The sequence below is a fragment of the Fusarium graminearum genome, chromosome 2, assembly GCF_000240135.3.
Source record: "Fusarium graminearum PH-1 chromosome 2, whole genome shotgun sequence".
NCBI lineage: Eukaryota > Fungi > Ascomycota > Sordariomycetes > Hypocreales > Nectriaceae > Fusarium > Fusarium graminearum.
Window position 1 is genome coordinate 4261570 of NC_026475.1, and position 26586 is coordinate 4288155.

Consider the following 26586-nt stretch of genomic DNA (forward strand, 5'->3'; position numbering starts at 1 on the left):
GCCGCACATAAGAATGGCATACAGGGGACAACAGAGTCAAGAGTCTCATTATATCCACCCAACTGGTTATTGGTTATGGGCTCCATGATGGTCAAGAGATTGATCCTCCGGTGTGATATCTACATATGTTCCGGGGCCCAGGAAACTGTCACCCGAGGCTGAAGAAACTCGATATCGCCTGAACTTGTTACCTGGTGTTCCCTTTACTTGCTCCCTAGCCAGCCTCTACCCTAATCGTCCATCTTATGTCAACGTCCCTTTCCTCGCTCAATATTTCTCGGCCGAAAGATTTTTCACTAAGCTGCTTACCCATGATATCTCGACCTAAAGACAAGAAAAGCAGCCGCATTGTTGGGGACTGTCTCTCGAGTCTCGAGACAAGTCGCAATGTTCACCGAGTCATCGGCCCACCTGCCCAACTCTTGGTTCTTGCTCAGACTGGATACGATCGGCATCTAGGCCTTGGGTGCTGTAGCTTTTTTACAGAATTCCAACTTTTGGGAAAGCAAGCTCCTGCAAGCATTGGGAAGCTTAGGATGACATGCACGCCGCCTTATGCCCGCCGGCCCACCCTTCGAAGAAGCTGGCCCCAGCCAACGTAACGAACCCCTCAAAGATTGCAACATGGAAGTTGATGCTGCCTTTACACCAGCCACCGCAGAGGTTTTCATTGCGGTATTTTCTCCATCATGTTTCCTCTCCTGTTGACTTGTGGCTTGGCTTCGCTGCTTGGGTTGGTCTCGCTACGCCAATGTCGGTCCCTGCAGGGTCCGTTGATCATCTCATTTAGCACCCCTCAATTTGCTTGCTGCCCCTCGTGCACGGTCACGATCATGGCCAAGTCATGTCATGACTGATGGCGGGGCTTAGCCGTCGACGGTTTAACAGCTGGTGCACTTGCCATGCTAGCTATTCGTCGAATGGTCTGGCTAACTACAATGTAGTAGACAGGGCCCTTGACTCTTGTGAGTTGTATACAGAAGCTGGCTCATGAACACCTGGGCTGAGTTAACTGCCGGCTAAAACCCACCTGTCACTCAGAGGGACATTAATCATGCTCCCACTTAAATACAGGATCTTATCAAGTGATCCATGTTTCGAGTGATGCTCTTGATATTGGGCCGTCGTCGCAATTAGTCTCCACCACATTGGACCTCACCGCAAACCATTAACTACACTCGGACTGCTTAGCGAAACAGGCGATTTTCTCATGCGCGGCCAGTACCTGAAGCTACACTTATTCAGAAGAGGAACTTTGGCGGAATCTCGTCACTTGTATTCCGCGCAACGCTATCCACATCAAAATCGAACCACGAGTTGCCGAATTGAACAAGAAGGCTTCAGCTGAGCGCATCAACTATCACATACACGAGTCGCATACGACATATGGCAAAGCTTGACGGGTGACATATCTCACACCGAGCCCATCTGCGATACCCTGCCATCATTCCCGCGCGGAACGACCCCATTCGAGGCCCGCAGCACATCCTCCTGCGAGGTGACAACCCCCCACAAACCGGTTTTGATTTATTCTACTCAGTTTTTGCGCCTTAGCCGAATGATTGCGGTGAGTATCTCTTTGTCTTTCTTTTTTTATTTGCATCCGCTTGGGCTCGAGTCGTAGCAGTGTGCATAGGTAAGCAGCATACAGTATAAACAAAACAGGACAGCCAAAGTGACGTGGCACACTCTGGCTGTCAGTTGACTTGATGCTTGACTCCCGGGATGCGGAAGAGGAGTGGGGCGGTGAACGGACCCCGCGCCGGCCCAGCAAAGCATGGACGGCACCGGTATTGAAGCCAAGTTAACACATCCTGATGGAACTTGATTGGAAATGCCATATTTATTCGACAAGGTTTCAAGAAAGTAGCATCTGAGCCCACCATCATCTGGGGCTCGGTTGTAAGAAACACGACTAGGGAAATCAGAGTATCTATCTCGGAAAGTCTGCTATCTGGAAGCAGGGCCGAGGCTATATAAATCAGGAAAACAATATCAACATATTACGCTCTTTGTCAATTCTCTTTTTACTTTGCCAAGCCTAACCATTTACCGCTTGTATAATCATGCCGACACGGTTTATCGTCTTAGTTTCAGGAACTCATTCTGTCTAAAACATCACCTTTGTTGCCACACTCAACAACCAGGCTGCATCCTTCCAACCGCCTTCATCAGCTTTTGGAGGAGGCACGCGCTCGTCTGGGATTGTTGATATGCCTGCCAAATTGTGCGATGACCAGCTTCGAGACTGGCCGAGCTGAGATTCGTTGTCTCGTGGTGTCTCATCACTGTCCTCGTCCGAATCTTCATCATCTTCTTCTACTGAGAAGAGAGACCAGACGCTGCCAAACCAGGTGCCTGTGTTTGCTTGGCCTTTTCGAACCAGCCGTCGCACGGTGGCCTCATCATCTTGAGCCACATCTTGTTCAAGCTCCTCTAGCTTTTCGTCGAGATTGACAAAATCAGGACCGAGAAGCTCGTTGTTGACTTCTTGATGGGGGAAGTAAGACCCTTCTGCAGCTGTAGATAGCTCAAGGGGGGAATGAAGTAGGCTCCGGGGCCGGGTCAGGCTATGAGAGCGACTGTGAGTGCGGCTAGGAAAGCGGCTGGCATAAGGAGATGCATCCTCCGGGATTGGAGCAACGCTGCCACGACGGCTAGCATGGCGACTCGTAAGCTCGCGTTCACGGGCAAGCTCATTCTCAAAGGCATCCTCATCAGGGTCCATTCCCCCAAGGCTAGTTGAGCTTTGACGCGAGACTAGCCACGTCTGACCCTTAAACTCACGAGCTTCAGAGCTCATGAGCGCGCCTGTTCGAAGTAGCCAATCGCTATCATTGCGATGGCGCATGCTGAAGCTCATATCATCTTTGGGACGTTTGGGCGTTGCACGACCCGATGGTGCTTTTCGCGTTCCGCTGGCAGCGAGGTGGGATGCGGATTTGCTCTTGGCAAGTGGTGTTGACGAGGTTCGAGTGCTAGACTGTGAGCGCGGTGCCGTAGGAGAGCGAGCGAAAAGACGCGGAGTCGTGGGCGCCGACTTGCCCTGGATGTAAGAAGGAATTGGATGGATGGGCGAGTGAGGGTGTGATGCAATTGCGTCGGCTATGAGCTCGTCGTCGTTGAGGGGAAGCTTGGCGGTCAAGGGCGCGAGAGAGAGATGATTCAAATTGGAGGAGGAGCGGTTCTTGCGACGAGCGCGGTCGGAATGTTGGTTGTATGCAACGTCCATGTTGACGACGATGGGGTTTTCGTTATCGGAGAAGGTATCGTCAATGTGGTGGTACAAACAATGGCCAGGCGAAGAAGCAGTCTAGCACAGAACGTTAAGTTGTTGGGGTTGGTGTTGAGAGAGCAGATGAAATGCGGAGAGACGGAAGCCAATAGCTGAACGGATAGCGGCGATCGGCATGTGATGGGAATAGCTGCAGCTGGATATAAACGGCAGATGGAAGTGAAACTGGGAATAGTCAATCAACACAAGAAGAAGGGCGAGCAAGATCAGGTATAAGAAGACGGGAAAGTGACTGAATTGAAATGGTCAGGTCATTAAAATAAGGTAATAAAATACAAAATGAGGCGACAAAATCTTCAATCGCCGAGGCCCGGAATAGTTAAACGGGGGGGAAACCTGCATTAGTTATACCTAAGTCGTATGAAGAAGGAAAAGAATGTGTGATGCAACCAGAAGGGAAAAAACGCTCTCGGGGGGCATTGATCAGAACTTTCAACGATGGCGAGTTAGGTACTTTACTTGGGAGTCATGGCAGGTATAGCAGAGGCTAAACCACCCCGCATCGCTACTTTACCCACCAACCTCACCAAGTACCGTAAAAAAATCTCGAATTCTCGGGCATCGACTCCAAATCTAGCAAATTCATCGCCGCATCACACCCAAGAAAAGAAACAAGGAAGATAAAAAGTATCACCACTTTGAACCTGATCTGTCGGCATTGTCCGAAGGGGGACCAGACAAAAAATAAACCTGGTACTGGTCGAACGATAGCTGCACATCAGCCAAGATGCGCAACCTTCGAAACATTCGATTCGGACAATTCCAGCGTGCTAATGTCACGGCTGCTTGTTGGGATCCTGAGAAGGATGAGGTTCTCTGCGTAGCTGGACCTACCGAGCAGAGCAGTGGTATCGAGTTACTAAGGGTCGCTGGCGATCAAGATATGTAAGTATCTATCTATCTATCTATCTATCTATCTCATAGAATATTACATTATTACATACAACATCAACAGCCGCTTACTCTTTGTAGTTCAGTTCGTACAGTGGCAACTTGGGATGCTCCCAGCCCAACACCAGATCTTGCTGTCGACAGAGTTGTCAGTCTGCAATATCTCAGTGGCTCAGCGACTACATGTCTTGTCCTTGAGGGGGGCGACATCATCACAGTTCAAGAAGATGAGTTCTCAGGCCAAGATGCTCACATCGAGATTGTCGGTTCCATCGATGCTGGTATTGCTGCCGCTCGGTGGTCTCCTGACGAAGAGCTACTTATCGTTGTCACAAAAGAGAACAATGTTATCTTCATGGGATCTACTTTCGACCCCGTTGCAGAAATCACAATGACAGTCGAGGATCTCAATGCATCCAAGCATGTTTCTGTTGGATGGGGAAAGAAGGAGACGCAGTTCCAGGGTCGAGGCGCAAAGGCCATGCGCGATCCTACTATCCCTGAAAAGGTCGACGAAGGCGTGCCTAGTCCCCAGGAAGACGGTGCGACAACAATCAGCTGGAGGGGAGACGGTGCTTATGTCGCTATCAACTCTGTGCAAGAGGGATCTCGTCGTGTTATCCGAGTCTACTCACGAGAGGGCGAACTTGACAGTGCAAGTGAGCCTGTCGATGGTTTCGAAAGTGCTCTAAGCTGGCGACCAGCTGGAAACCTGATGGCTGGTGTTCAACGATTCTCAAACCGTATAGATGTGGTTTTCTTCGAGCGAAACGGTCTGCGACACGGAGAGTTCACACTTCGTTCTCCTTCTGGACCAGTCGAAGCTCATGAGAAAATTCATCTTGAGTGGAACTCAGATTCCACTGTCGTGGCAGTCATCTTCAAGGACATGATCCAGCTATGGACAATGGGCAACTACCACTGGTATCTCAAGCAAGAGATGCCCATAGAGGCAAACTCTACATGTCTCTCTTGGCATCCTGAGAAGGCTCTGCGCTTCGCTGCTGCATCCACGAGTAATGTGGTCGTGGCCGAGCATATCTTTTATACAGCAAGGGGATCATGTCTGCCACCACACGATAACGGCGCTGTTGCGGTTATTGACGGCGAGACTGTAAAGTTGACTCCATTCAGGACAGTCAACGTGCCACCACCCATGTCAATGTTCGATATCACAGCTTCCGCTGCCGTCGTCGACGTTGCTTTTGGTCGTGACAATACCTCTTTTGCTATCCTCCACCGAAAAGGTATCGATATCTATACTTGGCCTGTCAAGAACGGCAGGCCTATCAAGCCGCAGGTATCAAAGAAGATCACCTTCGACGAGATGGCCAGCCCAGGTTACAACGTTCTTTTGAGAATCGCTGCTGTTGCGGACGCTTTCCACTACTTCGGATTTGAGGAAGAAAAGGGGTTCGTCCAGCGATCTGTACAGGCTATCGGTGAGGGCGAGACATCTGCTGCTGTTATCAACTCTCAAGAGGTCTTGGTTGCTACAGCCAGCTACCAAGACGATAGCTCCTTCGCAGGCTATGGTCAGGACAACTCAGGAAAGCTGTTCTACATTGGCGAGTCTGGTAACGAGATTCTGCCCGTCCAATTCCAGACGCAGCTCCCTTGGTTTGAGATTAGCAAAGTCGATGATGAGATTGTTGCCTTTGGTCTATCCAGGAACGGTCACATCTACGCCAACTCTCGCCTCCTAGCAAAGAACTGTACATCCTTTGTCGTCACCCCTAGCCATCTCATCTTTACTACCAACAACCACTTGGTCAAGTTTGTTCACTTGTCCGCCAATATTGACGGTAAGCCACTCCTATCCCTTTCATGACCAGTAACTAATACGAAACAGAGCTTGAAGTTCCTGAGGATGACCCTGAGACCGACGAGCGATGCCGTAGTGTAGAGCGAGGATCACGACTTGTTACTGCCATCCCCTCCAACATGAGCATCGTTCTTCAGATGCCCCGTGGAAACCTCGAGACTGTCTTCCCTAGAGCCTTGGTTGTGGCGGGTATCCGTAACCTGATCGATGAGAAGAACTACGCCCGTGCTTTCTCATACTGTCGAACTCAGCGTGTGGACATGAACATTCTTTACGATCATCAGCCTGAGCAGTTCTTGGCCAACGTGGGACTCTTCCTCGACCAGATCCCAGATGTTGCTCACATTGATCTCTTCCTCTCTTCGCTTCGGTAAGACATTGTCCAGCCACACTGCCAAGTTCATAGCTAATCAAAAGCAGTGTCGAAGACGTTACTCAGACCATGTACCAAGATACGAAACGATCAAAGGCTTTTGGTGCCGATGCTGTTGCCTCGGATTTGTCTCCTGCTCCACGAGGCTCTGTAGCAAAGGTCAACACCGTCTGCGATACTCTGCTCGGTGCCCTACAGAGCCGCAAGGCCACCAACCTCCAGAACACCATCACTGCGCACGTGTGCAAGTCGCCGCCTGCCCTCGATGATGGTCTCCTCCTCGTTTCTGAGTTGATGCAGGAGGACGAGAAGATTGCCGAGAAGGCCGTTGAGCACATCTGCTTCTTGGTCGATGTCAACCGTCTGTACGAGAATGCTCTGGGTCTTTACAATCTTGAACTGGCTCTCCTCGTCGCTCAGCAGTCTCAGCGCGATCCCCGCGAATATTTACCCTTTATTCAAAACCTACACTCTTTGACAGAGCTGCGCCGAAAGTTCGAAATCGACGATCACCTTGAACGCCGTGTCAAGGCTCTTGGCCATCTCCAGACCATGGATGTCTTTGATGAACTTCTTGCATACACCACCAAACACTCTCTATACCACGACTCTCTACGTCTCTACCGATACGATCCTCCTCGTCTCCGAGAACTCACAGCTGCATATGCCGCCTACCTAGAGTCAACCTCGGCTTACCGCGAGGCAGGTCTCGCCTACGAGTCTCTCGAAAACTACGCCAAGGCAACCAGCTGCTACCGAACCGCCGGTGCTACGTGTTGGCAGGAGTGTCTCTACACTGCAGCCCAGCAGCAACCTCCCATGTCTACTGAGTCCATGGCCGATCTCGCCAGCAACCTTGCGGATGCCCTCTGGGAAGCCAAGGATTACTCGTCTGCGGCTACTATCCACCTCGAGTATCTCGATTCAATTGATATGGCTGTCAGTTGCCTCTGCAAGGGTTATCACTTCGCCGATGCCATCCGTCTTGTCGTCCAACACAACCGTCCCGATCTCCTCACCACCAGCGTCGATACTGGTCTCGCTGACGCACTGGGTACTACAACTGAGTTCCTCGCTGACTGCAAGGCTCAGCTCAAGGCCCAGATTCCTCGCGTCGCTGAACTTCGACGCAAGGCTATCGAGGACCCTCTTGCATTCTACGAAGGAGACCGCGCCGGTGGCATGGACATCCCCGACGATGTCTCAGTCGCTGCGTCTTCGCGTGTCAGCACCAGTGCATCACTCTTCACACGATACACAGGCAAGGCTGGTAGTGTGGGCACAGCTGGAACAGGCGTCAGTCGAGCAACAAGCAAGAACCGCAAGCGAGAAGAAAAGAAGCGTGCTCGCGGACGCAAGGGAACCGTTTACGAGGAGGAGTATCTTGTCAACAGTATACGCCGTCTGATCGACCGTGTAAGCGCTGCCGCACCAGATACCGAACGTCTCATCTTTGCGCTTGTCAGAAGAAACATGCCTGAGCGAGCACGCGCCGCTGAATCCCTCATGGCTGAGGTGTCCGATGCTTGTACGTCTGCTGTTTCCGAGGTATTCAAGTCGTCTGAGCCAGAGGGTGAGAAGAAGAACGAGGGCGAGCCGGCGTGGCACGCTACTGGAGGAGAAGCAGTGTTGCAGGATTTCGTTATGGGACAAGGAAAGAAGTTGGAGCCTCCTGTTGTGACGGGGGTTAAGAAGCTTACGCTATTGGGATCATGATTAAAATGTTATAGAAAAGTTATGTTGAAATGATATGAGTAAAAGAGTAAAAGTTTCAAGATTTTGTCTTTACCAATTCTGCGCTTAGTGACAACAGCTGTTTTATATCAATTGTATCGCCTTAGCATCGGTACTTGCCCGTCTTAATGTGGTGCATGATATAACTCAATTAGTAAGGGTAAGCATATTCAAGATAGACCCGGAATAGAATCTGTTCAATTCTTTCCATTTTGACACTATCAGTCCATCTCAGTCATATCATTGTGGAGAAACGGGAATGAGACGCTGAGACAGTTCGAATAGGCTGCCATCGCAATGCATTCCTTGTCTGGCTGATTACTGTGAACACCCACTTGTTTCCATACTGTCCACATAGGGCTGATGCTGGCTTTCGGCAAATGCATGCCAACTCACGATTCCTGACTGCGTGCATTTATGGTTAATCGAGGAATGTTGAAGGTGCATAAAAGGGTTGCGGCAGCAGCCTGCTTGGCGTCAAAATGTCTCGGACGTCTTGCAGGGTCATGCTGCACGTCGTAATTGCTTAGAGTTGACTCATATGCATCCCATGTTTGTCGATCAGATATGAATGAATAGATGACCTCGAACTAGAAGACGGATTGGGCATATTGTCGACAAAGAGATAGACGAAAAGGTTCCTGTAATAATATGAAATATTTGGTCTTGATCAAACATTGTATGCTCCTGTGTCTGAATTAGTAGTCAGTCAAAGTCGGTAACTGAACCCCAATTAGGCTGTGCATATGATTCGGACTGAAATCCTACCATGTCCAAGGGTCAGGTCAGTCAGACGAGTATTGACGGCCAGGGTCCAAATGGATTCCCATTACATACTTTTACCCACGCTTTAGGCCAGTTGAGCCTCAACTTTTAGGGGTTTCTCGAGTTCCCCCGCGCTCAAACTCCCTCTGAAAGCAACATGGCCAATCCAGGGATATCGAGTCTTGGTGACTTTGACTCTCAAACTCCCCGCCTTTTTGCTCCATGTCGCACGTATTCCTCCGTAGTACACCATCGACAATGCATTACATACGTCGTAGCATCTCCCAATTGGCCATGATCTTATTCGACTAGGCCGCGTATCTTCGGCTTCGTCCGACTGATTGCATGGAAACTCCATAGAGATTGTCGATGATGGGTCATAGTTTCTGCGGCCATGCATGCATGCACTGAAGGGCTGCAGCTTTGCACTGCATTCCTCGTCATTTTGGTGTGGTATCGTTCATGGCGCTCCTAGTAGTGGTTTGGGAGGCCAGTGACGAATGGCATGCTTGGTGGTTTAGACGAAGCTACCGATATAGAAGGGTCGTCATTGGGGAGGGTGCTGGTACTGACGCTTTATGTTGGTATGGTTGGTATGAGGATAAGAGGTGTTGGTTTCCCTCTCTTTGTTCGTTATCCTTCAGCTCTTCTTCAATTGTCTTGTGTCTTCAGACCTTGAGTTCTTCTTCATCGTGTGCGCTCTTCTGTGTTTGGCTTGCACCTAGTTTCCCCAAAGACTCAACCATTGACGGCCGATACGAGACACTGCCTCTGTTAGCACCTTTCATCCTTTGACTCACTGTTAACTCAATATCCTCACCACCCTTCTTCAAACTTGTTGACATATATCCCCATCCCACTGCTTTTCGTCTGTATCCGTCAAGATGTCAGACCTTGTCAACGACATAAACGGCTTCATCAGTGAGCACAATGTCAGAAGAGGAGCACCACCTTCACAACATCCCTTCACTCCTACACCAAGGTACTATGCTGCAACATTGATGTTTTCAGACGAAGGTGCAAATAGCCCTCCTACCCAAAGTGTCAGCATGTCGAACGCCAGTAGCTCGACGTACATGTCGTCCTGCTTTGACATCCCAACTCCTCAAACCTCTTCCACTCACACTGCCCCTCCTCCCCCTGCTTCTATCCCATACCAACAGTACTCGGTACCTTCTTCACCTCTCGTATGCGAATTCGAACGCTATGCAGGGTGCAATGCAACGTTCGATCCCAATGATGAGGCTGGATGGATCGAGCACATCGTGACTTTCCACATTGGCAATGCATTTCCTTCAGTATGTGTATGCTGGTTCTGCGATCGAAAGTTTAGCGCATCTGCATATAGCCCACCCAACCCTGGAGCATGCTACCGACAACGAATGCACCATATCGCAAAGCACTTCCGGAGAGGCGTGACGGGGAGACAGATTCGTCCAGACTTCTCCTTCCTCGACCATGCTTACAACTATCGTCTGATCGATGAGGAGACATTCCAACGAGAAAAGATGTTACATGAGGCTCCTCAGCTGTCGGGTTTGCATCCTGCTGGTTGGAGACCTGAGCAGGGGTCATTGCAAGGTCAAGTAGAGATAAGTCGGTCACATCGTCGGGGGTCGTCAACTCGAAATCGTGCATCGCAGAGATACTATGATTGAGGTTATTTGGGAACTTCGGGATATCATGGAGACTAGTCGTGATAGTCTCAGCTGTTGGGACAGTTGGATAGGACGGGCGTGTTCATTGTTGTGTCGATTTGTTGGACGATGAGTCGCATCCTCTGGTCAGGATGAAATGACAGAGATGTCAGCATGATAAGACGGATGCTTTGATGGAACCTAAAAGTAAAGGTTTTTCTTTTTCAGTGCTTGTATGTATCAGAATGTCGTTTATGACAGGCCGTGAAGGAAGAGAAAGATCAAATCAGTTGAAGCTGGTTATTGTTGGGCAGATAAAGAACCGATATATAAATCCTACTCAGACAAAATGGCAAGTTTGGTATATGAATCATCCTGTAACCGTGAACCCTGAGTAACTAGGCAGTGACCTTGCGTGAACTGTTGTGGCGATGCCTCTTGACATCGTGATTGGATTGTGGATACGAGAACAGACTGTAACTTATATGCATCAAAGAAGGACAAACTCGTGTCATTTTAGGCATTCGCTCTTTTCAAAATTGTTTTTTCAGATATCGATAAAAGCCAAGAAATTGCCCATTTAGTTTACAATTTCCTTGTGAATATCGTCGTTGAGTCATCCGTTTCATCCTCACAAAAGTTGGTGTCAATAGGGTAGGTTGTAAGTGAGCGGCCTCATTCACGGCTTACACTGCTACTGGAACATGGCTGCACAACCGAGTAATCAGCTAGATGTAGACTTGGCAAAAATATTACAATTAAAAACTGTGTATATACGCGCCGTAAAATACCTGTATACCCCGAGATATAGACTGGTGCATGCTCAAGGCAACAATCACATGGAGTGACAACTATCAAGTTTGAATCGGAACGGTATGTCTGTATATATATACAAACTCCTGCTCGTCCTTCAACAAAAACACCAGACAACGTGTCCGAGTGGTTAAGGAGATAGACTTGAATCGTCACGATTGGATATCTATTGGCTTCGGCCTCGCAGGTTCGAATCCTGTCGTTGTCGAACAATTTCTTTTTTTGTTCTTTTGACCACCGCTTTGACCTTTATTCTTTTGTGCAGAGCAGAATTGCTAATTGTGAAAGCAAGACACAATCTGCATTGACGGTGCGAATGTTCATGATCACTGGTATCATGCAATGTTCATTTTAGCTCAAGTTCAACCCCCACGCGGAGACCGTTGTAACTGCATGGTCCGAATAATTCAACGTTGGGCTTATTTGTTTGTGCCTGAGCGACGCCCAGATCGTTCGGCGGCATGTAAGCGACCTTGATAGTGCCGCATCCGTACCCAGCCTTTATCCTTGATTGCTAAGAGAGGTAAAGGTACTGTCACAAGCATGTGATGATGGGAACTATGGCAAGCCAAAAGTCGAGATAACTCATCGTCATAAATTAGTTCCAATTTCTATATATCTCATCATAAGCAACACGATCCATTCGATCACAGAGCTCAGCTCCATCCGAGTCGTATCGACTGTCTGTAGTCCAACCAGCGTCTGCTTTGGTTGTCCTGTATCTATATAAAGTATATAATCTCGTCGAGTAACAGCGTTCCAGGCCGCAGGGATTATACAAGACAAACACAAAGGGATTTCAACAGTATGTCCAAGCATGGGGTATCCGCAAAAAGAATCCAAATAAGAAGGGTAATGAGAAAAGAAAAAACATCAGGTCATAAGAATCGTTGCATTGCATCAACGTTGCAACCACCAGCTCATGTAATGCACCGCACATATCATATCACATCAGTTGGCAATGAGTCCAACAGTATTCTGGTCCTCCATCACCCAGGGCAAGTCTCGGTTCCCAACGGTGGTGCAGGTGAGGTAGGTGATGCTGTCTGGTGTACGTGAGGTGTCGCCCATGTCGAGCTCGAGGTTGCTGCCCATGAGGGGTCGCACGATTTCTCGGGCCATTGACTTTAGCTCGTCGAGACGCTTTTCGAATCTCCGGAGGTTCTCCCGGCTGTAGAGCTCCGGGGTGAGCTTGAGGAAGCGCTTGCAGTCGTCGTGGCCGAGGAATGAGGCGGGATTGTTGGAGCCGATTTGACGATATGCACGTCCGACAGAATTCAACGGCGGGGATACGGGAGGTAGGGCGGCGGCGACGCTGCGGCCCCCATCACGGGAGGTTATCCTGCGTCGCTGATCTGGAGGCGGCTGCGGAGAGGTGTTGTCGGCCAGCCATTGGCGGAATAAGCTTATGGACAGCCAGTCGAGGTAATTGTTGCTTGGGCCGACACGTTCACCACGGCTGTTGGTGAGCCCAAGGCGGAAGAGGCGTCCTTCGATGCGACCGACCGTCTCTTCTAGTTCCTCCACCTTATCCTCGATGATATCCAAGACAATATCGGGCAGGGCTGCACGCAGACTGCGCTCACCTGCCGGCCACTGCCCAACGACGTGAATCAAGGCTTCCTGGAAGATAACCCGGCTGCGAGCTAGATACCCGAGGCGCAGATACGAAATCGGATATTTGGCTATTTGCTTCCACAACCGTGACTGGAACTGCAGCATGTGGTGATCAACTCGAGGTCCCACCACAGCAAGGGCGTCGTATTGGTCGGCGAGATTGAGCAAGCTCTTGCATTGGACATAGGCATCTGCGACATTGACACCATCGAGGACGGGCGGGTAGTTGTAAAAGATGCGAAAGAGGTTGTCGTAGTCGCGCAAAAGGTCCTCGTCGGCCTGCGACAGCTCCGCTGCAGGTGGTGGGTGGTTCGAGGAGAGACTGAGATTGGCGACAGAGCGGAAGAAACCGCTCGAGGTTGATGAGTTGGACACTGATCGCGAGTGCGAGTGCTTGGAGCGGGTCGAGGATCGCGAGTCTCTGGAACTGACGGTAGGTGGAGCTGAAGAGGGACCGAACAAAGACTGTGTATTATCTCGCGACGATTCGTCTCGCTGGACCAGCATTGGGATATCATTCGGTCCAGATCGTGGATCTAATTCGTATCGCCATCTCTTCCTCGGCGGGGGCACAGTTCCTCTTTGCGACCTGGAACTGAGGTCACTTCCGGTGACGGGATCGATTTCCCCATCCTCGCCGATACGGGAGAGCTCGTTGCCAGCTGGTAGTGCACGATTGCGGGACCACTGGTTCGATGTGCTGTTTTCAAAAAAGCCGCTGGATCGCGTAAGAGTATGACGATGAAGCAGGTAACGGTTCTGCACAGGAGCGGCATCGGAGGGTGAGTCGCGCGCGCGGACTATGATCTCAACATCGCCAGTGCCAAAGACAGGAAAGTCATTTTGGAGACCATGAGCGGTATTGGTGGCGGTACCGCCAGTGTGAGAGCGGTTATAGCGCTTCGATCGTGAGTGTGATTGAGATTGGCGAGAAACAATCGACGAGGGGCCGCGGCGGGAGACGGAGGAGGCGGTTGGAGGCTCCAGCGTGGACACCATGAGGGCTTTTGTGATATTAATACTTTAAATAATATTGTGATAGTTAAACTGCCGCGCAGTTTGTCGCAGGGGGTGTTTAGAAATGCGGCTCAGACAGATGGAGGCGGTTGTGGCGGAGTGATATAGATTGAAGGAGCTAGTTAAACGAGATAGGAAGAGGCTGGGGATGATGAATGATGAAGATGGGTGATCTGAATCACATGAGGTGGGATGTTTTGTTCTGTTGCGGAGCGACAAGACAGCTTAGCTTTAAACCAAGAACTTGATCCGACCTGACGCGAAAAGAGTATAGAAATTGAGATGGGATGAGTGAGAGAGAGAGAGAGAGAATAAAAGTTGACAGTGTAACAATGGATATAAACATAAACAAAGACGACGGGTACACACTAACACTAACGGAGTAGTAGTGGTACTGCACTGTAACTTGACTTGTGATGGTGGCACGAGGACAACAAGAAGAGGAGGGTTGCTGCAGCCAGAGATTCAAGGCAATGCTCCATGATTCAAAACCCCATTATCCACCCCAAGCCCAAGGCTGTTTCTGCTTTTTACTAGGGGGCACCTCTTTATGCCTTGGAGGCGAATCACTTGAGACAGTTGACAGGGGTGTTGGTGAGGGTCTTTATCTTTATTACCCGCATGTGTCTTTGCTGGGACAAGACGGCCGAACCTGTCTGTGAATATCCGGGGAATAGACAATGTATGACGACTGTTGTTGTTTATTTATCAAGGGTAAGGTAAAGTAAAGTAAAGTAAAGTAAAGTAAAGTAAAGTCAAGCCTAGGTTGCACCTAATGTTCCATCTTTAGCTCTCCAGTGGCTACCCGTCTACAGTTGGTCCACCAACCAAAGTTTACTTGACCGTTGTGCTCTGGACAACCGCGTTTCTAGAAGCTTGTGATTCCATGGACCATCGCGATGATCACTGCCTTGGAAGAGATGCCACCGACATGGATTATTGGTTGGAGTTGTCTCTTGGCAATTGGAGTGCTGTTCTCAGGTCGACTAATTCCTTTGGACACATCAACTCTTGAATCATGTAGAAACATTCATGTCTCTTGTTTCATAGTAGACTGTCGTCCTTTTTAACTAAAACCTATCATCTCAAACTACCTTAGAATAACAAAACACAAACGCCATGACTTGCCTTAGTACTACAACTGTATTAGCCCCACCAGATTGAACGGAATTCAAATCAACAAAGAAAGACCCACTCAAGCTTGAATCCCGACATCACCACTTTTAACCATTTCCCTATCAGCATTATCATCACTTTCCCTTCGCTGATTGCGCTCCAGGCTCAAGCTGGACAATATAATGGAATGAATAAGGCACCTCGAGTCTTTCATCACGCCCCTCGGCCTATCTCCTCCACCGAGTTCAAAGATGCCGTCGACGCAGTATGTCGTCCCCGGTTTCCAACCGCCCGCTTTGCCAGACCACAGCGGATAAGTAAGTTATCCATCTTGGATGTCCCTCAATGTCTTTGATATACTAACATACTGTCTTCAGTACTGGCTGTTAGCGGAGGCGTGGATTCAATGGCTCTCGCCTTCCTCGTGTCCAAATTTATTCGCATGTTCAGAGGCTCCAAAGTCGCAGACAATCCCGTTCACGGTGCCATGGCTGTTGTCGTTGACCACAAACTTCGTGATGGAAGTGACTTAGAAGCTGCAGGGGTCGTCAAAGAACTGCGCAAGCTCGATATAAAAGCCAATGTTGCGCCCCTGGCTTGGAAGGACGAGAGGTATAATGGCCTCGATCCTCGTAAACTCCCTAATGTTGAGGGTTTGGCGCGCACCTACCGATATCGTGCACTCGGTCGTATCTGCGAATTTATGGGGGCCAATAGTCTTTTCTTTGCCCACCATCGAGACGACCAATACGAGACGGTGTTAATGCGATTGCTTGGAGGCCATGGATATCGAGGTCTCCGGGGTATAAGGGAGGCAAACTCGATACCCGAATGCTACGACATGCACGGTGTTTACAAGAGCGGTCTTCTAGACGATCAGCTTAAAGCCAATCCGGCACTCAGTTTTCGACCTCCTTCGCGCGAGATGAAGCGATTGAGGAGGAATTTCCGCCGCGAGTTAGCTCTCGAAACATCCCCCCTTCTGGAAGATTTCCCAGACCTGGTTGATTCATACCCGACATCGCACAAGACCGAAGAGATATTCGATGATGTCCCCTACCTTAAACCGTTGGAAGTTGAAGACGGTGGCGTCATGATATATCGGCCTCTTCTCGAATTCGACAAGGATAGGCTTATCGCTACGTGCGAGGCAAACGGCATCTCTTGGGTGGAAGACGAAACTAACACGGATCCGACATTGACGACACGGAATGCTATCAGATATATGGTCCGAAACCACGAGCTACCCAAGGCTTTGCAGAAGCCTGCTATTCTTTCTTTGGCCGAAAGGTGCAAACAGAGAACCAAGGAGGAGGAAGCCGAGGCAAAACGTTACCTCGTTCGGGAAGCTGTCGTTAAAGACTTTGATCCAAATGCAGGAACCTTGTTGATCCAGTTTCCAAAACCTCGCCCGTCTAATAGACGACGAAAGGGACGCTCATCTGAAAAGGAGAACAGGCTGCGTAAGGAGCACCAAAGGATCATAATGAGCATCGCAGTTCGGAAGCTGATTGATTTTGTCACGCCTGAATACCATTTACCACCTCTTGCGAATCTCGAAAATGTCGTCAACAACGTCGTCCCTGTTATGGCGCCCAAAAACAACTCGACCCCGAAAGCATTCAACACAGCTGGTGTATATTTTGATCCAATTGTAAAGGGAGGGTCCGTCAAATGGTTTCTCTCCAGAACACCCTACACATCGACTCAGAATCTTCCTTCCGCAAAGCTTTACTGGCCAAGAGTGAAAATCCCTTCTGCTCCCGACTTCTACAACGAAGAATCGACTGAAAGTACCCCTATATTTCGACATAACGGGTGGCCAAGGTCAAGGATGTTCGATGGTCGTTTCTGGATTCGCCTTGGGCCCAATAGGCGGCCCATGTGGCAGATCTCCCCTTACCGCGCGGAACATGCCAAGGCGTTCCGCAAAGCTTTGTCACCGACTGGGAAAGCTCGGCTTGAAAAACTACTTAAGCATTATGCGCCTGGAAAGATTCGTTACACACTGCCAGCTATCTATATTGTTGAAAAACAACAAGACCCATACTCAACACATATGACCACACAATTGACGCTGGTCGCACTCCCGACACTGGGAATACACATACCTGGTCTTGAGAGATGGATTAAATACGATGTGAGATACAAGAAAGTTGATGTCACGCTATTAGGGCATCAGCCTCGAAGGGAGAAGGAAAGGAACCTGGTCAAGTATCGACCGCTATTCGGACCCGCGCATAAGAAAAGGCTGCGCCTAATGGGTAAATTTGGACCGCAGTAATGGATTTATGTTTTACGATATACTGTGGTGTAACAACAATGATAGAGAGATAAATGCAACTTATACCCCCCAATTAATTACAGTTAAAACCTGATGGCATTCCTCTATGGTGGAATGCTTGCTAATTGCTAGGCATGAGACAGAGCTTATGAATGTATTCAGGTCAATTCAGAGTAAATCTTTCGTTTGTATATTAATCCAAATTTTCATTTCTGCATTTATCTCATTAGCATTCTGCGCGTTGCGGTAGTATGTGTAGTACATTTAGCGAACGATGTGGTATCCCGATTCCTAACGAATGATGCCTTCCAAAGTCAAAAACTCCATAACACCTCATAATCACTTCGTTTCCTCACTCTTGCTTAGCATTACTTCTCTCCAATTTGAGCCTCCTGATCACCAGACACGGTTTCGACCTCGAGGGAAGAGTGTCCTTTGGTACCCTTGCGTCCTCTGATGATGTTCATAAACGTTCCTCCCTCGCGTGTAATCTTCAAATCCCTGCCCTGGTAGTGTTGCGAGCCCGTCATGGATTGTGCGTACAGGATTCCCTCCCAGGACGCGGGATAAGAGAGCTTGACATTTCCGCTGATCGACTTGTGCTTTGACTGGAGAAGTCCAAAGACGGGCTTGCTAACGCTGGCTTCAGTCTCAGACTCTTCTGTCAGAATAAAGTATGGATCACGGCCGCTCTTTGGGTCGTAGGGCTCCAGTGGAGGAATTGTACTGCCGATGGTAGCAGGGTTTGTCCACAAGGGCTCGAGGAGTTTGACTGAAGTATTGCCGCTCTTTGTATCCGTCACGAGATTTGGGCTGGCCAGACTGGTAACACCCGTCATCAAACTTGAATCCAGCACAGGCCGGATCTGGAGCTGTAGATCGCCAGACTGCGATTTGAAAGATGCAGACGAACTCGCAGCTACGTTGGCCTTGATATCTCCCGATGCCGTGATGATGTCGACTATGTAGTCGCGCGGTGGAAATTCGCGATCCGGACGGGGAGCTTTTTGAGCACCCGCGATAGGCTCGTCGATCGTGATGGTTCCAGAAGCAGATCGCACTTTGAATGTGGCGGATTTAACGTCCTGCGGGTTGACAGGCTTGGGGCCAATGCTGGTAGTGACGTCGCCCGAGGCGGTTCCGATATCGAGAAGATCGTACAAAGGATACCATCCCTTCACATCACCGCTGGCTGTATGAATGCGGATCTCGCGAGAAGAAAGATTATATGGAGCAGCGTCCTTGCCAGTGCTGGTCCCATCGAGGCCAGGGGTAGTGACATCGCCACTAGCAGTCCAGATATTGACACCGCCCAAAGCCCCAAGGGTGACACCCGGGTCGATGATTACATCAAACTGCGCGGTATTGAGAGTCAGGTTGTTGATGACTGATCCTTGAGGCACCCAAATATTAACTCGGACTTGGATACAAGGAGTCGATTTGGATGTGCTATGGGCCATCTTTCGCGGCACCACCACCTCGATGAATTGCATCGTCTCATCAATATCTACTTCGACATTGAGACCGTCGGTGTTGGAAAGGACCTCGATTTCTATCTTAGCAGGCGACGATTTATCCGTAGGACGAAGGATGACTTCGCCCGAGATGTGGGTAGTCCACCCTTCATGGCCTCTGATATCTTTGACGGTTTGGACAACGCTGAGATCGCGTGATGGTTGGATGTTGATGTCTTTGGTGACCGTTCCGGTACGGTGAGCCGCTTCGGGGCATGTCCTAGAAGGACTCCAGGTGAACTTGCCACGTTCCTTGACTTGATTCGGCTGAATCAGAGGTTAGTGAACAGTCTCAGGTATATATGCAAGTGATATGGAAGAGTGTGAGTACTGACCCCATGGCTGGACTGCAAGGTAAAGCTGCTAAAGATCATGAAGACGACGGAAAAGATCAACAGCGAAGCAAGGAATGTCTTGAGCTTCCTTCGGAAGTTGAGTCTTGCAATGAAATCTCTGATATTCTCCCAACGTGAAGGTGATTGACCTGGGTTAGGTGACGGATCGCTCATAGACTCTGGTACATGAGAGTGAGCAACAAGAGGTTGAGTCTCTTCGGGTCGACCCATAGTCGCCACAGAGGTAAAGGTCTGATAATTGTTGACTGTGTTTGGTGAAGTAGGCGAAGGCGAGTAGGCAGGTGGTGCATCAACAGAGTGAGCAAACGTCGAGATTCTCTGTGAATAAGACCGAGGCTGAGGTTGAGGTTGGGGAGTTGCACCGATTGGATTCTCAGCGCTTGCCTGCCTTTCGTGTGATGAGGCGGTGCTTTCACCACGTTCTTCTCTCCCGGAAGAGCCTCCAGTATTTAACAGCAACCTCTCCCTCTCAGCTTCTCGAGCTTTGTCATCTCGACTCAACTGCGTGGGATCCTCAACAAGCACATTTGGAACGTGGGGAGAGCGAGATGACGACGACTCAGATGACGCGTGGAAGTAACCATCAGTTGGCGAGAGGGCATCAGGTTCGCCGTCAGAGTCGGCGGAATAGAGGTTGTCAGAATAAGGAGCAGGCATTTTGTTCGTTTCGCTGTATAGCTACAGACCTAGCCTGGCCTGACCTGACCTGGGGGGCGTGTAAGACGGTATGAAACAAAGTACGGAACGACGAGTAAGAAGCAATGCGTACACGGCAATGTATTCACAAATAGGAGGATATGGGTCTTGTTGCACTTCGTGTCAACAGATAATTGCAAGTTGACTTTTTGACACAGGAGAGACAAGGCGTGAGAGAGGTTGAAAGTTGAGTTGCGGCACGGAGGACGGAAAAAGAGGGGAATAAGCAATGCTCTGCTTCTATAGTCTGGTCTGTACTGTTCTGGACCAAAGGGTTTGCTCGGTTACGTTGCCTCAAGGACTTGATTCTGAGCATGTAGCGACGTTGATCGATCACGCTATGGCCTTTTTGGAGGTGTGCATACGAAACGGAGTAATACAGCAAAATGCCCGACTTATCGACCCATGAACGGGTGGATGCAGCTATCTGTAAGCTACAGAATTGGCCAATATATACTCTCTTTGATACATCATATCATATCTTCATACAGCTTGATGGTGTGACCATCAACCAAGACCTCGTACTCATCTTGCAATCCAATTCTAAGAGACAGTTCCTTTCTCTCATCTCTTCTTTCTTATCTATGCCCATCCCGGTCATCCATCGTCCATAAACAGAGCAAGGATCCTCTATCGTCTTACAAAAGTTCCCCCAACCACGACCCCAAACCCCGCAACGCTTCTCTCCAATCCCTGTCAACTGCCCTTCCTGTGCAAGCTCGACACTTCAAATTTCTATTGCTGCGTAAGCTCCAGGATAAAATGGATGCAGCTTTTCCTGCGGCACGCAATATGGCTGACGACAACTTTGTCTCAATTGCAGAGAGAGAAGCAAGAAGTGACGTTTTATTTGATGCTCGGGAATAAACGTGATAGGGCTGATTGATACCGACGACTTCTTGGCTGGGGTATCCCTGGTATATTTGCCAGCCGAGAGAGACATAGGCAAATTCTGTGGTTGATGGCGAGCTTCTCACTTGTCGTCAGGAATACTCTTGAACTCGCAGTTATGCCAGCCTTCCGTGTTATGATAACAAGGTTCCTTTCAACTTGTTCATAGTATTTTCAACTAACAATGTCAACATAAAACCACGCCTACTCTTGTATCAAAGGCCATGGATAAATGGACTGACACTCACTACCAAGTACTTAAACCATAGTGTCGGGATCAAACCCATATATTCGGCTCCGAACCCCGCGCTAGAAATACTTCGTTGAGTTATGTCCGAGGCATCACAAACTCTTTTCTTAAAGAAACTGATGTATTCTTCATGAGACCACTTCGTCTCTTCTATCTCGTCTTTGAACAAATACATGTTCAACCAATTCTAGCCATCGCTCTTCCACCTTGAAAAATGAGAAACACGTAGTTTAATGCAGTGTGGTGCTGTTCGAAACACCACTCTGTCCATTGACAATGGCTGTCAACCACTTTCATCTGATATATCAATCCTTTCAACGCCATGAGATTCCCCCCCGATCGTAACGCAATACCATCCAATCGCTAAGACCCCCGCTTTCCTGAATGTTGATGTGAAATTTGCTTGCGTGTGTATAGTAAGTAGTAAATGTTGTTTGTGAGAACTGGGAAGGACTCCGCAGTCTCGTGTCTTTCGTCCCCTTCTCTCGTCTTGAAGCTAGTTGGGACGACTAACTCAATCCAAGGATTCTCTTGGAGTTCTCGTACATCACCCAGGTGATACTTAGGGCGGGTGCGACCTTGAGAAGGTTAGGTGTCAGACCCTTGTATAAGCCTCGGTAACCCTCTCTCTGGATCGTCTTTTTCGTCACGTCCCAGATACCAGTATATGTGGCCGGGTGCATGGCTGTGCCCTGTGTCTGAAGTCGTGTTCGTACCACGTTCAAGGGGTAGACCACGCTGGCTCCAAAGGCTCCAGATGAAGCACCTATAATTCCCGTGGCAATGTTTCCCAGCTTGATGTCGTCTTCGTGCACGTTCTCTACCCGGGCATAGTAAGACTTGTAGGACTTTTTTAGTAATTCAAAGGTTCCCATGTCGATAGCGCTGTAAGGAAACATTCCAATAAGTCCCATAGTAAGACCGCGGTAGCACGCACGCAGACCACCATCTGCGTACATCTTGACGGCGGTCTGGCGAACAAGGGCTGCGCCCGTAAGGCCATCCTTAACAGTCTCACATTGCAGACGGAACTTGAGGGTATCTAGAGGATAAACCGAAGCCCTGCCAGCTGTTAGTTTTAAACATCATCAGCATTGGATCAAACATACTGTGCAATCATGCCAGCAAGACCACCCGAGGCGAATTTAGACCACGAGCTGAGTTTCTTGGGATCTCCATGACCCTCGAAATTGGCAAGAGCGCGTTTGGCAGCTTCATATGAACCAAATTTAATGGCAGTTTCCGGCATAATCTTCACGACATTGAGACCGTTTCCTGTTACCATTGGTATCAGCAAATGATACAGACCAAAGGTCGCGTTGCACAAGTCTTACCTGCAAAGAGACTTCGAGCACCCCCTGATCTAACGAGATCTCGAAACGCATCGGTAAATGGCTTTGCTGCATTCTGTAGAGCGGCGATAGGGCGACCCTGCATAAGCGCCGCACCCGCTGTCTCGGCTCGACTGGTGGTGTTCACAAGCAGATAAACCTTCAACCGATCGAGAGGCGCAGTAGCCGTACGCGACACTCCCCCAGCGATGGCACCTGCTAGAAAGTAGCCTGGATCAGGTACAAATTGTGTTAGTCTAAACTTCTTGTGCACTGTTGTTGAAGTTCCAGTGGTGTGTTCATGGGTGCCATCGTCCAGGTGTTGCGTAAGCGATTCGACTTCCTGCGATATCTCGGTAGCTGGGTCATCGTAGTCGGGATATGTAACCGCCGCGGCGGTAGCCATGTTTTCGGTCTTGCTCGAGGACTCATTCGGATTTGAGATGCTAGGTTTACTGACGGAAGTCGATGTCCGGTCGGGAATGGGCTTTGGGTATTCGAAAGGAAAAGCGACTCGAAGAAGAGAGCCGAAAAGTGTGATGAAAAGAGAGCGAAAGCCGTCCGTACCTAAGCCCTCTAATGTTTCCTCACTCACAAGCGTATCTCCCTCTGGGGTTACGCTGACCACCGAGTAGTAAAAGTCAAGTACGGCATGAAGCTGAGAATCGTGATCGTGGGGGGGCATAAATAGGAGGAAGTTTCTAATAGTTCATGATCAGCTGCAAGTCCCTGATCCATTGGCAGTGCACCAAATGGTGTATCAGCGATAGGAGGTGGTCGCAAATGTAGCGCCGAGTGGTTGAGTATGGGCTTGGCACATGACGTTATGAGGATTATCCCCGCCAAAATGACTGAGGGTCAGTCATGAGCAGCGAGCATCTGACGGAATGCGACTTGACGCCCAGTGGGGTAGTCAAAGTAAAAGATAGATGAGGGAAAACAAGCATTCAGACAAAGTTTGAAATAAAAGAAAGACTAACCTCCATTCGTCAAAGCTGACATAGCCGTCGTTGTTGATATCCATATCGTCAAAGAACTCACTGAGGCGGCGGTTCGATAGTGTGAGTCCGGCGCTCTTGAAAGCTGTTTGGAGCTCAAGCTTGTCCAGTTTCCCATTCCCGTCTTTGTCAATTGATCTGAAAAGGGCAAAAAGCTGGCGCTCTGCATTCTCAACGAATTTTCGGAACTCTAAATGGCGTAAAAAAGAGCGAAAAGTAAGCTTTCATGATCGCAGTCGTGGGAACCGAGGCAATATCGGAAGGTCGGAGAACGCTCGACAGTCAAACTAGACAGGTTGCGTACCGTTATATTGGATCTTTCCATCGCCATTTCTATCCACCTCTTCCATGATTCGTTTTAGCATATCGTCGGCGTTCTTCATGGCTGCAATTTCTCATCAGCATCTCTGTCCATCGTGACCCAGCAAGGACCCTTCGCTTACGGTGATCAATCCTTCGAAGCCCCTTCTTCAGACCCTTGAGGTCAAGTTCTCCTGTATGATCGGGCTCGAGGCTCGACCAAAGCTCTTCGACTCGAGCATCGCGAGAGTTTTGTGGCTCTCTAAGCCCATCTCCAACTCCCTCGACTATACTGGTCACGCTCATGACGATGGCTATGGATGCGCTGGTGGCATATCTCGATCCGGCAAGACTTCAGGTTTCGGTAGGTGCAGCGGGCGCAAAAAGCCCTGCGCTGCAGGGGAGCGTCGTAGGTCTTTATGGGTTTGTAAGAAGGGGCTTATCGAGCTGCTGCGAAATCGAAGTGAATGCTATCGGGCTACCGGAAGGACATGGCTGAACAGGGCATCTGAGGTCAGGAAGAAAAAGCTGGTGTTGAAATGCCAATTGGCGACCGAGCTGTGACGTTGGTAGCTGGGAGGGAACCCCAAACTGGGTTAATGTTTTGCTACTCTTGCCTTGGGGTATCAGAAAAGTTAGCTGCTGAAAGTGTGGTAGACGAAATTATCAAGTCAGTTTATGCTATTTTGACCCATTCTTTAGACTGTTTATTTTTGTAATCTAAAGCTTGGAGGCCAACTTTTCTGTTACCTGCTAATCTTGGTAGAAAAATGCACCAGAATTGCTGTAGTGGAGCTAAGCCCCGGCTTTCAGAAGCCGCTCTGGGCACTGTCGGGCACTGCTGGACCTCCTCTGACGATCAATCAGAGGCACTGTATTATGCCTAGTGCCCCGGAAGGACCCGCTGAGCTATTCTCTTGCTGTCTCTAGCTGCCAGCATCCTCGCTCTGTCTCGGCATAAACTGAAGGGGTTCTTCAAGTTTGAATCAATTTCTTCTAGAAGAATGCAAATATTCACATGGTGGTCTGAAACTAGCGAGATGAAGTCAAGGAGCCAATTGGTAGTTAAGCTCCAGTGCACTGAGGGTCTATTAAAATTTTCTTCTCAAGCAAAGGGTGTTTGTGCCAAGCTTCCCTCCATATTGGTCGGGTCGGTGCTTGATAGGTTCAAACAGACAATGTGCCAACCTCGTAAGAGAAATTAGAATAAGTGTCGGTATTGCGGAGAAGAGTCGGTCAACCTGGGGGCACTAGGGGGTTTAATTTGTTAATTAAAGTATTGTCAGATCTTAAACAAGAAAGATATCTGCAGGGTATAACTTTAAGCCTCGGTACCTTGATACTCAACTAAGTGATCAAGTTGCAATTTGGGCATCTTACAGATCTAACAGACAAAAACAGTTGTATAAATATCATCTCTAAGCTCAAAGTTCCAAACTCCTTAAAACGCCTACCAAGACTACCTATGCTTGTATCCTATCATATGCTCGCCCCATAAGTACTTCATGTCTCGTATCTCGTATGGCTAATACCGATATCACTTATCAAGCCCTCGCGCCTTAACAAATCTGTTAATTTGTTCTCGGGTGAGCTTGTCGTTGTAATGCTCGTAACATTCGTAAAAGGAGATAATCTCCTGCGTGGCATCCACCATCGATGCGATTTCCACGTTACTATCAACCAACCACTTGGCAAACTTCTGCACTCGAGACACTCGTGCTTGCTGCTGTCGCTCCTTAGGCTCTGCAGTTGCAGCATCTGTAGCTCCTCCCCCTGAAGTCTGCTGGCCCTGCGCACGCATCAGCGCCTGTTGAGCTGCTGCCAGTCCTGCTGCCGCCGCTGCTCCTGAGGGGTTCTGGCCTGGTCCAGAATTATTAGGTCTGAGAACCAAAGCCAGAAGCATGGCTACCATTGCGATAACGTGAGGGGGGTATAGCAGCGGGAGATCTGTCATGAAGTGATCGTTAATCACCGACCGAGCAAGCTGCACCTCGTCCTCTTGCAATCCAAGTTCGCTTCGCAGGGCTACGACCGTTCGGTATGGCTGGTATACGATAAGTTGTGACCGCATTTCGCTTATCATGAAGAACTCGCACTCTCCCAGTTTAGAGGTGTCGATGGCGACAAGGTCTCCCCACATCTGTCGCGCCTCTGTAACGATAAGTCGGATGTGCTGGGGCGACTCTTCTATCTTGCACGCGAGGTATATTGCTGTCGCTATTACGAGATACGGATTCGTTCGGCGGATCTCAACTTTTGAGTAGAATCGTTTCATGTAGACCTGCGCCGTGGCCATGGATTGTTGTCGAATCGTCAGTCGTTTCGCCAACCTTATCAACTCTATTCGCTCAAGTCAGCCATGCCATACGCTCTAGAAAGGTAAATAGGTTCACACACGCTGGTTAAAGTATATGTTTAAATGGCGTTGCTGCGGGAGCGGGAACATGCGCACGAGCTCTGCATTGTCTTCCTCAAGCTTCTGTCGCATTGTCGCCAGCTGTTCCTTGGTGAAGGTCCAGAAGCGACATTGCGTTGACTGCCAATAACTGGCGGACATGGCTCCGGATATATGTACTGTTCGAGCAGATTGCCTGTGCTTGGGAGGTTGATCGTGTCAGATAAACGCTTGCGACAGCCTGAGGCTGTTGAAGGTTTGTTGGTTAAAGTATGGAAATTGGAGGGAGGAGTTGACAAGGCTGACGGCGCCACATTGAAGGGTCTTGTGGCTGATTGGCGATATGACCAGGTCAGGCTACTGGCTGTGGCGACAGCAACATGAACCCAGTAGTCTATAGACAGTTACAGTAAGTTATCGAATATAATTAAGCGGTATCATCTTGAATGCATTGATTATTAAAATAAAGAGCTTCATCATTTGTCTCT

At 49.2% G+C, this 26586-nt stretch overlaps 8 protein-coding genes and 1 non-coding gene across 9 annotated transcripts; 4 read left to right on the forward strand and 5 right to left on the reverse strand.

Moving 5' to 3' along the window:
- Positions 1 to 2110: 2110 nt before the first annotated feature.
- On the reverse strand, positions 2111 to 3232 carry FGSG_04362 (uncharacterized protein; the record flags this gene model as incomplete). The annotated part of the gene is made up of 1 exon (XM_011322943.1): positions 2111 to 3232. One exon carries the CDS (start codon positions 3230 to 3232, stop codon positions 2111 to 2113), a length of 1122 nt encoding a protein of 373 aa, XP_011321245.1.
- Positions 3233 to 4022: 790 nt separating this feature from the next.
- Positions 4023 to 8100, forward strand: FGSG_04361 (uncharacterized protein; the record flags this gene model as incomplete). The annotated part of the gene is made up of 4 exons (XM_011322944.1): positions 4023 to 4180; positions 4268 to 5991; positions 6039 to 6381; positions 6432 to 8100. The coding sequence occupies 4 exons, from the start codon at positions 4023 to 4025 to the stop codon at positions 8098 to 8100; spliced, it is 3894 nt and encodes a 1297-aa protein (XP_011321246.1).
- Positions 8101 to 9767: 1667 nt separating this feature from the next.
- FGSG_04360 (uncharacterized protein) lies at positions 9768 to 10541 on the forward strand (the record flags this gene model as incomplete). Its single annotated transcript, XM_011322945.1, has 2 exons — positions 9768 to 10181; positions 10212 to 10541. The coding sequence occupies 2 exons, from the start codon at positions 9768 to 9770 to the stop codon at positions 10539 to 10541; spliced, it is 744 nt and encodes a 247-aa protein (XP_011321247.1).
- A 904-nt stretch (positions 10542 to 11445) lies between these two features.
- FGSG_20563 lies at positions 11446 to 11541 on the forward strand. Its single transcript has one exon. It is a non-coding gene; the product is annotated as a tRNA-Ser (tRNA).
- A 743-nt stretch (positions 11542 to 12284) lies between these two features.
- Positions 12285 to 13949, reverse strand: FGSG_04359 (uncharacterized protein; the record flags this gene model as incomplete). Its single annotated transcript, XM_011322946.1, has 1 exon — positions 12285 to 13949. The coding sequence occupies one exon, from the start codon at positions 13947 to 13949 to the stop codon at positions 12285 to 12287; it is 1665 nt and encodes a 554-aa protein (XP_011321248.1).
- A 698-nt stretch (positions 13950 to 14647) lies between these two features.
- Positions 14648 to 17367, forward strand: FGSG_04358 (uncharacterized protein; the record flags this gene model as incomplete). Its single annotated transcript, XM_011322947.1, has 3 exons — positions 14648 to 14686; positions 15118 to 15400; positions 15461 to 17367. The coding sequence occupies 3 exons, from the start codon at positions 14648 to 14650 to the stop codon at positions 17365 to 17367; spliced, it is 2229 nt and encodes a 742-aa protein (XP_011321249.1).
- Positions 17368 to 17574: 207 nt separating this feature from the next.
- FGSG_04357 (uncharacterized protein) lies at positions 17575 to 20065 on the reverse strand. The gene is made up of 3 exons (XM_011322948.1): positions 20007 to 20065; positions 19217 to 19943; positions 17575 to 19148 (listed from the first exon to the last, which is right to left on the reverse strand). The coding sequence occupies exons 2-3, from the start codon at positions 19892 to 19894 to the stop codon at positions 17736 to 17738; spliced, it is 2091 nt and encodes a 696-aa protein (XP_011321250.1). The 5' UTR covers positions 19895 to 19943; positions 20007 to 20065; the 3' UTR covers positions 17575 to 17735.
- Positions 20066 to 21288: 1223 nt separating this feature from the next.
- Positions 21289 to 24009, reverse strand: FGSG_04356 (uncharacterized protein; the record flags this gene model as incomplete). Its single annotated transcript, XM_011322949.1, has 6 exons — positions 21289 to 22136; positions 22184 to 22349; positions 22409 to 23106; positions 23386 to 23593; positions 23708 to 23788; positions 23847 to 24009. The coding sequence occupies 6 exons, from the start codon at positions 24007 to 24009 to the stop codon at positions 21584 to 21586; spliced, it is 1869 nt and encodes a 622-aa protein (XP_011321251.1). The 3' UTR covers positions 21289 to 21583.
- A 1000-nt stretch (positions 24010 to 25009) lies between these two features.
- Positions 25010 to 26372, reverse strand: FGSG_04355 (uncharacterized protein). The gene is made up of 2 exons (XM_011322950.1): positions 26101 to 26372; positions 25010 to 26043 (listed from the first exon to the last, which is right to left on the reverse strand). Exons 1-2 carry the CDS (start codon positions 26258 to 26260, stop codon positions 25241 to 25243), a joined length of 963 nt encoding a protein of 320 aa, XP_011321252.1. The 5' UTR covers positions 26261 to 26372; the 3' UTR covers positions 25010 to 25240.
- Between the last annotated feature and the right edge of the window lie 214 nt (positions 26373 to 26586).

Excerpts from the sequence above, each read along its gene's own strand:
- FGSG_04357 (XM_011322948.1), bottom strand. The coding sequence starts at position 19,894 with ATGCCTGCTCCTTATTCTGACAACCTCTATTCCGCCGACTCTGACGGC. Across the intron at positions 19,149-19,216 it reads CCTTGCAGTCCAGCCATGGG|CCGAATCAAGTCAAGGAACG; the intron begins GTCAGTACTCAC and ends CCTCTGATTCAG.
- FGSG_04355 (XM_011322950.1), bottom strand. The coding sequence starts at position 26,260 with ATGTCCGCCAGTTATTGGCAGTCAACGCAATGTCGCTTCTGGACCTTC. Across the intron at positions 26,044-26,100 it reads AAACATATACTTTAACCAGC|AGTTGATAAGGTTGGCGAAA; the intron begins GTGTGTGAACCT and ends TTGAGCGAATAG.